This window comes from Sinohyriopsis cumingii, chromosome 17 (genome assembly GCF_028554795.1).
Source record: "Sinohyriopsis cumingii isolate HCF-2022 chromosome 17, ASM2855479v2, whole genome shotgun sequence".
Classification (NCBI taxonomy): domain Eukaryota; kingdom Metazoa; phylum Mollusca; class Bivalvia; order Unionida; family Unionidae; genus Sinohyriopsis; species Sinohyriopsis cumingii.
The window spans coordinates 90,108,986-90,119,794 of record NC_142977.1 but is presented as its reverse complement, the minus strand read 5'-3'; the positions used below and the strand labels follow the sequence as shown (position 1 = coordinate 90,119,794).

Here is a 10,809-nt window from a genome sequence, read left to right as displayed (position 1 = left end):
TGAATTTATGATGATTACACTTAAAAGGAACTAAAAGATAGAACTAGAACACAAATTTCAATTAATTATTTTTTTAAAATAATTTGTATTTATTTATTTAAAGTACTGTCTCCACTTGGCATAAGTGTCATTTTCATTGATCAAAATTTCCTTACATATCGTTAATTGCTGTGTACTAGGAATGTCGTTTGGAATGAAATGTAAATAACTGTATGACCTATTTTTAAATTTGATATTTCATAATGCTGATTAAAATTTCCTATCTACTGTTTTTGAAGATAAAACGAGTGATATATCAAAGTTTAAGTTACCAATTTTGATTGCGATTTTTTTCAAGTTCAACAAATAGGGACCAATCTTTGGGGTATTTTCTGGTTTAAAAAATGGGATCCATACCTGACTCTGCATTATAAGCAGGTTCGCGAGTTATCAGGACACAAGTTATCGAGGGTGAGGTGTATCTGTACAGTATATGTTTTTGTTGTTGTTTTGAAATTACACTAAATCAGGTCTACTACATGATAATGGTAAAAGCAGTTCCAAGCTTAGCTTAAAAAAAGTTATTACTGTAACATATGGATTTTGATACTGTAATATCATTAAAGTTCACAATAAGCATGATTTTTATGTTTATCTCATGTGTATGTTAAATACACGGTAAACATATAATACTTAACATTTTCACATGTTAGAAAAGATTAATAGATTGGCCATTAATTCAAGAGTTCTTTCCCTCTTCAGCCTGGTCTGCCTCTACCACTCCTTGCTGTTTATCAATGTGTCTCCAGTCACTGGTCAAGCTGCTGAACCAGGATGAGACTGCTGACTTTGCCTGGGTCAGAGCACCACCTAGTGGAAAATAAATGAATCATAATTAGTGGTGGTTTTAAAAACTAAGACAGAAAGCTATTTAGGAACTTCCACTTCAGATACTATACAAACAGTCAGATAACTATTTATCAATGTAAACATAAATAAATCTATTTTAATCTTTCATTTCCAATAGCAAAATAGGTTTGTAACATTATTACTGAATACCACTCATTCTCATTCCCAATTCCCCGACTCAATGTCTTTACCCTCACAGTGGTATTTTAAAAACCCATTTTAGATTTCACAAGTTCTTTTCATTATTATAATAACTTTATAAAAATACATCCAACTTTGTGACACCATCCAAAAGGTCTGTATGGCTTCTGTGTAATATAACAACCCCACTGTTACAAGGCAAGAGGGTGATCATTTTCTTGATAACCAGGTATGCTCAAGAACATCAGATTCAACTGCAAATTGCACAGATCGATATCTGCCATCACATAATGCACCTGCAAATCTGGGTCTGTGCAGTTTGTTAGGAGTAATCAGTAGAACAAGCAACACAGACCTTAATCTGGTGATGCATTATGTGATAGCAGATCAGGATTTGTGTTGTTTTCAGTTCAACCTGACTTATGTCCTATTACATATGGCAGCATGCAAACAATTCTTAATCTATACTAACCCACTGCTTTTCCTGTTTGTACAACATATTTCCCTGTCTGGTTAACTGCTGCATTCAGCTTTTTTCCACGTTCTGTGCTCTGCATTGTACTATGGGAAGGGAAAATAAACTGTAAATATTGAGAATCAAGAACACATTGGCAATTATTATCATAATGATGCCCATCCATCTCCTGTTCTCATATCACCTCCAGATACAGATTACACACTGATAGTAACATTACACACTGATAGTAATATTACACACTGATAGTAACATTTCACACTACTGGTAATATTCCATAATGACAGTAACATTTCATACTATTAGTAATAATCATGGTAACATTTCACACTACTGGTAATATTCTATACTGACAGTAATATTTCACACTACTGGTAACATTCCACATTGTTTTTATTATTCGAAAACTGTCAGAACAGTCAATATTGGTGGCAACATTCCAAATACTGATTGCAATACTTCAGACACTGTTGGCAATATTCCAAATATTGTTGGCAACATTCCAATCACTGTTGGCAATATTCCAAACACTGTTAGTAATATTCCAAACACTGCTGATCAAATTCCACGAGCAAGATTACCATATTTACCAATACACTGTGGACCCAAATTTGCTATTTCATAATGCTCAGCATATCACAGACTAAGCTAATCCTTGCTTGCATTATTTCATGTTAACAGCATAAAGCCTGATCCACAAGCACACTGCAGCATTATATAACAAAAGATGTGTGCATGTATTTTCAAATTTATAAAGCAGGAAACTAGAGTTTAAAATCTGGATGGAATACTCTGAAATTTTAGGTTAACAAAATTGTGGATATTAGGTCTACCTGCAAATGATTCTATGATTATCCCTACTGCATGACTTTTAAAAATATTTACACGAAACTGAAGCAAAAAATCTAACTTTGGCTATGCTACATCTTTCACTGTTAATCTATTAAATACAAAACTCGTGCTTAACCTAGAAATCAAGGTATCGATGATTATGAGGTTGGATGAGGAGTGAACAATAATAATAATAATAATAATAATGCTTTATTTATAGAGGGTGACTCATTAGTCAAGGACTATTCTCCCTAGAGGCCATCTTAAGTAGAGTATGCAACAATGGAGAGTAGATGAAGAAAACTGTTGCATACCATCACATCTCAAGAAATTACCTTAATGAAGCTTTGTAAAAATCATCACATTTGTCTGGGACAGACACAAAATGCAAGGCAAGTTTTATGGTCTTTAATCAATAAAGCTAACAAGTGGCCCATGGCAGGTGTATGTGAGATTATTCACCTGGCTGACATCTGCCTAACAGCTACAATCAAGAGCAGTTAACCATGAAATCTTGGTTAGTAGGATGCTTTCTAAATAAATCTATGCCAATTTTGTTTATTACACATTTTATAAAAACAACTATGCACATTCTGTTCATTACACATTTTATAAAGACAACTATGCCAATTCTGTTCATTACACATTAGATAAAAACAACTATGCCAATTCTGTTGATTACACATTTTATAAAAACAACTATGCCAATTCTGTTGATTACACATTTTATAAAAACAACTATGCCAATTCTGTTGATTACACATTATATAAAAACAACTACGCCAATTCTGTTGATTACACATTTTATAAAAACAACTATGCCAATTCTGTTGATTACACATTTTATAAAAACAACTACGCCAATTCTGTTGATTACACATTTTATAAAAACAACTATGCCAATTCTGTTGATTACACATTTTATAAAAACAACTATGCCAATTCTGTTGATTACACATTTTATAAAAATAATTTTGCCAATTCTGTTGATTACACATTATATAAATAAAATTATGCCAATTATGTTGATTACATATTTTATAAAAACAACTATGCCAAGGTTTTATTTTTGTATCTTCGTATATTATCACAGATAAACATAATGTGTATAATATTGAAAGCCCTTCATGTGGAGATTCTTTCTGTCAAAATCAGTTACATCTGGCTAGGTGTACTTTGAGATAATGTTATTTGAAAGTTTTTAAATACTTTTTTTAGAAAGGGTGGCCTAAAGTGAAAATGGATTGGAATAATAAAAAAAAAAATGAATACATCCTCATGATAGGAGACTTTCTCTTAAATTGTCAAATTCTGCCAAGTGTTTTTTGTTTCCAAAGTCAAGAAAAGTTTCTTAATATTTTTAGGAACAATGTCCATAGTTAATGATACATTGGTAGCATCTGTAAAAAAAATGTAAAGACATTAAAAGCAGAACCCCTTTTATTTTAGTTACTGAATTCTTGCCAGAATGTTGATGTGTTGTTTGCATTATGTGTAAGAATTAATAGCGCGACCATCCACCTTATCATTTTATTTTTTTGCTGATGTGCTTCACAAAGTAAAACTCTATCAACCATGAGTTCTGGAATTAATTTTTGTTGGGCTCTGCCAATAGCTAAATGCTTCCTAAATCAGCTTCAACATGAAGTATACTTGAACAATATTCTGACAACTAAAATCATCATGCTTTGCTTTCTATAAATGCAGAAAAAATTTGACATGAAAGAAACATTGCTGATCTTCACAAACTTGTCAAAAGTATAATGCATATGACTTAAACATTCTCATTCAAGGCAATAACTTTTGTTCTTGAACATGCATCTAACGTGCTCTTTACCTATCTTGGGTTGTTCTACTTCCTGATCCTACCTATGCAAATTAGTGCAATGGGGTCACCCACTGCATCCTTCAAACACATTTCACTAGCTATTGTCAGCTAATTAAGTATTATGTGAAATGGTGGTTTCCACCTGACCTTATTGCTTTTAATTGTCACTGTTTAAACTGCCCAAGGGATAACTTTACATCAGCTCCACTGAAAGTGCTGTTTTGTTGTTATTTTTTTCCTTCTATTTTTGAAGATTACTGAAAATTATGTTTCCTCGAAACATGACTATGTCAGGGGGTTTGGGAGTACAAAATCATATTTTTCTGCATGACTTGTTATGCTTCAGTTTGATTTAAATCAGATCTCAATTTCACATAGGACAGTGATGATCTGATTTAGAATAGGTTGTTTTATTTGTTTAAGCACTGTACATCTTACTTTTGGGCCTGCTTGCTCAAATCATATACTGCAGCAATTACCACTTGTCACAATTGTTTAACTAACCAGCATCAGCACATTTCTAAAGCTTAAAGCATTTAATTCTTCTTATTCAAGTTCAATCAGATTTTTTGTAAAAACAAAGCAGTATTGTAATAAAATTTTAATTTTCTGTCAGTCAAGTATTGCTTTGCTGAATGGAAAAACCCTGTACACATATCACTAACATGCAAATATCAAAGTAAATAATGTACAGTCATTTAATTTTGTCGTCATAAATTTTTATGGTTTTGGGGGCAAAATACATTTTTGTTGTTACTTTAAATTTTGGTTTTGCATGCCAAAGTTTGTATATTTGCAGGCATTTAATTTCATGAATTAACTTTTATAAATGTCCTCCCCCCAACAAAAAAAAAAGAATACAAAAAGAACAGAACTTAAAACAGTATATTTACCTGAATAAGCATAAATAAAACAGCTGACACAGCGAACAACACTAATATATTTATCAGTTATTTGAGTACAAGTGTATGATCTCTTCCTTAAAACACTGTATATAAAGTTGCACCCTCAATTAATTTCTGACAACCACTGCATTAACACAGTGGCTTAAGACTGTTAAAAGTCAGATTAAATAATATCATCATGTCAACTAAACTCATGACCAGTTGCCCTTTGCTCAATCCAATTACCATGCACTGTCAACACTGATATGTTCAGAGTTCAGCAAAGTTGAATGATATCAACTAAAATGAAAAACAATGGAATCACTCCATTGTTTGAGCCTGTAAGAACCAATTTCAACCAACAGACTTAATACTTAAAACCTCGTTAAGGGAAGCCAATTGATGCTGAATGGGTAACTGAGGCTCACACAAAAATGTGTGAAAGATTGGATCTAATTATCTGTGACTATGAGAATACTGGACTTGTTTTAATTCCAGAATTATATATCTAAAAAATATTGTGTGTACTAGCCAAACTGACTGACTTTATGTTGATCTGAATGTTTTGTCAGTGTGGTGTGTGCTTCAATACTCTACTGTAATTAGTCTATATACACAGTGTTTTATAAGCAACTGTACCTCAAGCAATAATTTTAGTATTTTACATTATTCATTGGGATTAAGCAAGCATGAATAAAATAAGACCTACTGTCATAAGAATTACATTTTTTGACAGCAGTTTTACATGAAGAATCGATTTGAATAAGTATACAATCTAATTTACATTTATAGTATAATTTCTTATTCTATCTTTTGTTTTTATTACTAATAATGCTCAAATAAATTTAGCTTTTTTCAGTTCTCTCTATTTTTAATTACTTCCACAACATATCAATTTAAGGCAGTAAGTACAAATTACAACTACCAAATACCATATAGATATGTGCATTGAAACAAAATATAAAATGCTTTATATTTCTTTGTTCTTATTGAAAGGGTTAAAGTAAATAAAAACATATTAAAAGCTAAAAAAATTTTAAACCAGATTACAGAAATGATGAGTTATCAAATACCTTTGTTAATCTCTAAGCATGAGAAAAAGTAAAAAAAAATGATGGGGTGGGGTGGGTTTCTTAATCATGTGACTAATGTTTCCTTGAGTATTTAAATTCGTGGTTCAGTGCAACAAAAAATCCATGAAAATTAGTATCCCATGAAAATTATGGATACTACAGTAATGTCAAAATACGTCAAATAACTTTTAGTTTTAAAAAAAAGTGAAATGCATGTAATACCTATGTTTTGTAAAGAAAATATTTTAAGGATGTAATTAAGAGTAACTACACTTTAAGCCTCTTAAGTGCATGTTCCCATGCTATAGGAGCTGATTAATGGGGGGAAGGAGTGTCAGTGATCTGCATGTCACACTAGCAACTAAAAGGATGAGGGTTTGAATCCAAGTAATGGAACAGTCTGTGTCCATTACTGTGGCACGTGCTTGTGAAAAACACTATAGTTCATTGCTTTGGCACCAAATAACCTACCACAACCAATCTTTACAAAAGAACCTATTTCCATTTTAATTATGAATACATAATTGATTAACAATATGTAGGTCACATTGGCCTATCATGTCCAACTACAACAATGGGACAAATGGATATATGCAAGGATTACCAAAAAAGAAATGAAAACTATTATATTCTTATAATGCTTCTCTTGACCTTAGAATTCATCACCTCAAAATTTTCCTTCCTACCCTAAGTGTAAGCCCTCTGACAATTTTTGTCATGGAACTTATTCTTGAACATAGTTATTGTGCAGAACATTTCTTTGAGTCACAATGACAATGACCTTTCACCTTTTGACACAGAAATCAACATTAATCTTTCTTACCCATAGTACAAGCTGTCCACAAATATCAGCAAAGGTACATTACCTAAAAATAAAGTGATTAAATGAAACCTATTTTTTTTCTTCAGTCAAGGTGACATTGATCTTTGACCTTTTAAACCTCAAATCAACAGGCTTTTTCCTTAACTCAAATGCAAGCCATTCACAAAGTTGGGTAAATGTAGAACTATAAAGTAAAGTTATTCTGCATATAAAAAAAAAGCAACAGACAGACTTAAGTCGTAGAAATATAAATTCTGCAATTTTGAAGGTGCATAATAAAACAAATCTTTTGATTCCTCTCATGGACTTTAACAGAGACTATTTATAGCAAAGTGATTTTTCCTGCAAATGGATGAGTTTTTTTATTCAAGAGATTGGTGGCATCTACAACTGCAATGTAGGTCTAGCCCATAAAAATCATGTCAGATTATAGCTAAAAACATTCTTTTTTGTGTGTTTTAAATCTCTCAGAAATTTTATTTCAGTTACACAAAAAGTTATTATGATGATGAAAGCTGGTCAAACAAAGATTTTTCATTAATGATATTTAAAGTGACTTCTGACATTAGGCACTTTGATTCAGTGGAATCTTCATCCCATTAAACTGAGGACGTGTCTTTTGAAGAAGTCACATTAAACTGAGGACACAATGTCTTGCTGAGAAATCCCATTAAACTGAAGACACAATGACTTAAATATAAAAAATCCCATTAACTGAGGACACATAATGTCTCATTAAGAAAATCCCACTAAACTGAGGGCACACTATGTCTTATTGAGAAATCCCATTAAACTAAGGACATTTAATGTCTTATTGAAAAATACCATTAAACCAAGGATCACATCATGTCTTGTTTAGAAAGTTGAGAAATCTCATTAAACCAATGACACATCATGTCCTATTGAGAAATCCCATTAAAATGAGGATATATTTTGTCTTACTGAGAAGAATACAAGAATTTTAAAGTACTTACTGAGCCAGTCTAACTCTGATATCAGCAACTCCCAAGTTCCCTTGACATGGGTGCCTAACATAAAACAGGAAAATATACATTTTCAAGACAATGGTGTGCATATATTAACTGTGTTGAAGCAAGGATACATAGCAAGTTTTTCAGAACATACATATTTGTCACACATGCCCAGAAAATAACTTCATAAGACTGGTTGCTAACACAACATGTTCAACATTTGCATACATGCCAACACCCTGAGAAATATAAGACAGTGTAATTATTGCTATTATAAATGGCAAAAATGTGTAATCTGGGTGTAAAAAGTGTAATCTATATATTAAATGCCAGAATGGGGCCCCAAGTGGCTGAGTGGTCTAAAGCGCCCTCCATTAGGATCACTGCCATCTTACTTCTGTCTGCGTGGGTTCGAGTCTAGGATTCGGCCAATGGAGGTATGTGAGAAAGCTTGCCAGTAGCTTCTCGTGGGTCGGTGGTTCTTCCTGGTGTTTTCCCGGGTTCTTCCTCCACCATTTATACTGGCCGCCATGCATAGCCTATCATGTGCTGAAAAATGGCGTTAAACCCCACAACAACAACAATAACATGCCAGAATTACAGTTTGTATGAAAAATATACCTTTTTACTACTAAGCTGGTTCTGTAGCTGGTAAAAATTCTTGTCACAAAAGGCAAAATCCATATGGATTAGAACCAGAACACAAACACAAAATATACTGAAAAATTATTTATATTCAGCACTTACTCAAAACTAGTCTACATGTGTAACTTCTGCAGAATGATCGTGAACTGGAGTCCTGCAAAGATCATGGTGAGGTGTTCACAGTGTTGATTTACATTACTCTCATATTCTTCTTTAAAGTTGGTAAAGCGGTCTTGATTTGTCACTTTTTCTGATCTGACATGTCTTAAAGTTTGAAAAGATCCATCTACTCTAATATTTTCCATCATTTAATGTCCACAACTCATACAGTAAAACATTTCACTTAACATCTGGCACCATTTTCTTTCAATATATACACTGGTCCACTAGGGTAACATGGTCATATTCCAACCAGTAGCATAATTCCAACTGTGGATGTACATCCTGCTATTTACAACAAAGATATGTAAATTACTTGCTGTGTTCTTTGTTTTTATTTGTGCACATTGCATATGCAAATTAGTAAAGATGTTCCCACGCGATGAAGGCATTGTGTGACAAAATGATATAATCGCATCAGTATTCTCTCTTCTTCATGAGTTCAGAAGCGGCATTTATAAAAAAAATTATTCAGGAATCTAGTCAGGCATCAATCATCCAAAATTTTTATAGCTTTCAATAAGATAATAATTATGTTATCGTAGTTAAAAAATAATGCTTTGTCTCACTAAAGTAAAAATTGGACCAGTTCTATTGCAAATAACAATAGTATGCAATGTTCTGTATGTTGGTCAGATTTACCCCAGGTTCTTTATCATAAGAGGGCGATTCCGACCAAGAAAACAAGCTTAAAGAAAATTTAGAATTATGATTAGTTTGTATTGAACTTTGAAGGAGAAGAAAAACAGGAATAAATATGTAATTAAAAACAAATAAATTACAAATTTAAGGTATAAATCTAAATAAGAATAAAATGTTACTCCTCTCCACAATTATCTCTATAACAGCATCCACAATTATCTATATAACAACATCCACAATTATCTCTATAACAACATCCACAATTATCTCTATAACAACATCCACAATTATCTATATAACAACATCCACAATTATCTATATAACAACATCCACAATTATCTATATAACAACAGCCACAATTATCTCTATAACAACATCCACAATTATCTCTATAACAACATCCACAATTATCTATATAACAACATCCACAATTATCTATATAACAACATCCACAATTATCTCTATAGCAACATCCACAATTATCTATATAACAACATCCACAATTATCTATATTACAACATCCACAATTATCTATATAGCAATACTGCTTTCTATCTGCTATCTCTCTATCTGAAGAAAAAAAAAACACAATTTAAAGCTTTCAAATCTGTCAAGATAAACAAAATCTTGGTATTTAATAGATGAAACCTGTATATGTACAGTAAATATATGGTGGTTGGAATTACACATATCAAAGGTTGGAATAAGCCACAACACGGTCAGATTTACCCCCTGTGTATACAGTAATACAAATATCAATTTCCAGTAAGAAGAATTCAAATTATATGCTTTTTGAATAATGAAACTTGTTGCAAGAAGTCTGATTGACCGATTCCCATAACATAGTTAGGTACACAGTAGTCGGCTTCAATAATGAAGTTGTCAATCTCATGACAACAACTTCAGTAGTTGGAATATGACCAGATTACTCTAATTTGCTAGCATATCAATAAAATGAATCTGTTAGGCAAGGTTCACTTTTGAAGAAACCAGTCTGTTTTCTTGGAAATGGGGCCATATACAGTGGCTATAAATAGCAAATACATGTAAGGAAACTATTCTTGCACTATTCTTACACAGCAGTCACATTTTAAAGAATATTCTCAAATTTATATGTCGAGTGAAATTAAAGAGATGATAATAATAATGATAAAAACAACTTTTATTGCTTTATTATTATTTATTTTTAATATAGCAGAAAAGTGTAATCCATATAAAGTTTTCGTGGAAAACATAATCTTATGAAAAAAATCAAAACCATTACACCAAAAACATAATGATTGGCATATATGCATTTGACATATGGTGCCCATAATTACCTGCTTCTGTTATTAGGTCATTATGCTTATCCTAACTTTTCAAACATTCTATAGCCACAGTAGATGTGAAAGGTTATCTCTCACTCTCTAGAACTATAAAAATCATACAAATGAACTAATGTCCCTGGCA

The 10,809-nt window shown here is 32.1% G+C and overlaps 1 protein-coding gene across 1 annotated transcript in view; it reads right to left on the bottom strand.

Annotated features, from left to right (window-relative positions):
• Positions 1-415: 415 nt before the first annotated feature.
• LOC149779396 (late secretory pathway protein AVL9 homolog) overlaps positions 416-10,809 on the bottom strand; it is a 162,040-nt gene continuing 151,646 nt past the window's right edge. The window contains exons 16-18 of the mRNA XM_089940061.1: positions 7,918-7,971; positions 1,502-1,590; positions 416-849 (exon numbers count right to left, since the gene is read on the bottom strand). Coding sequence (XP_089796187.1) covers positions 719-849; positions 1,502-1,590; positions 7,918-7,971 — 274 coding nt within the window. The 3' untranslated portion in view covers positions 416-718. The remainder of the gene's footprint in view (positions 850-1,501; positions 1,591-7,917; positions 7,972-10,809) is intronic.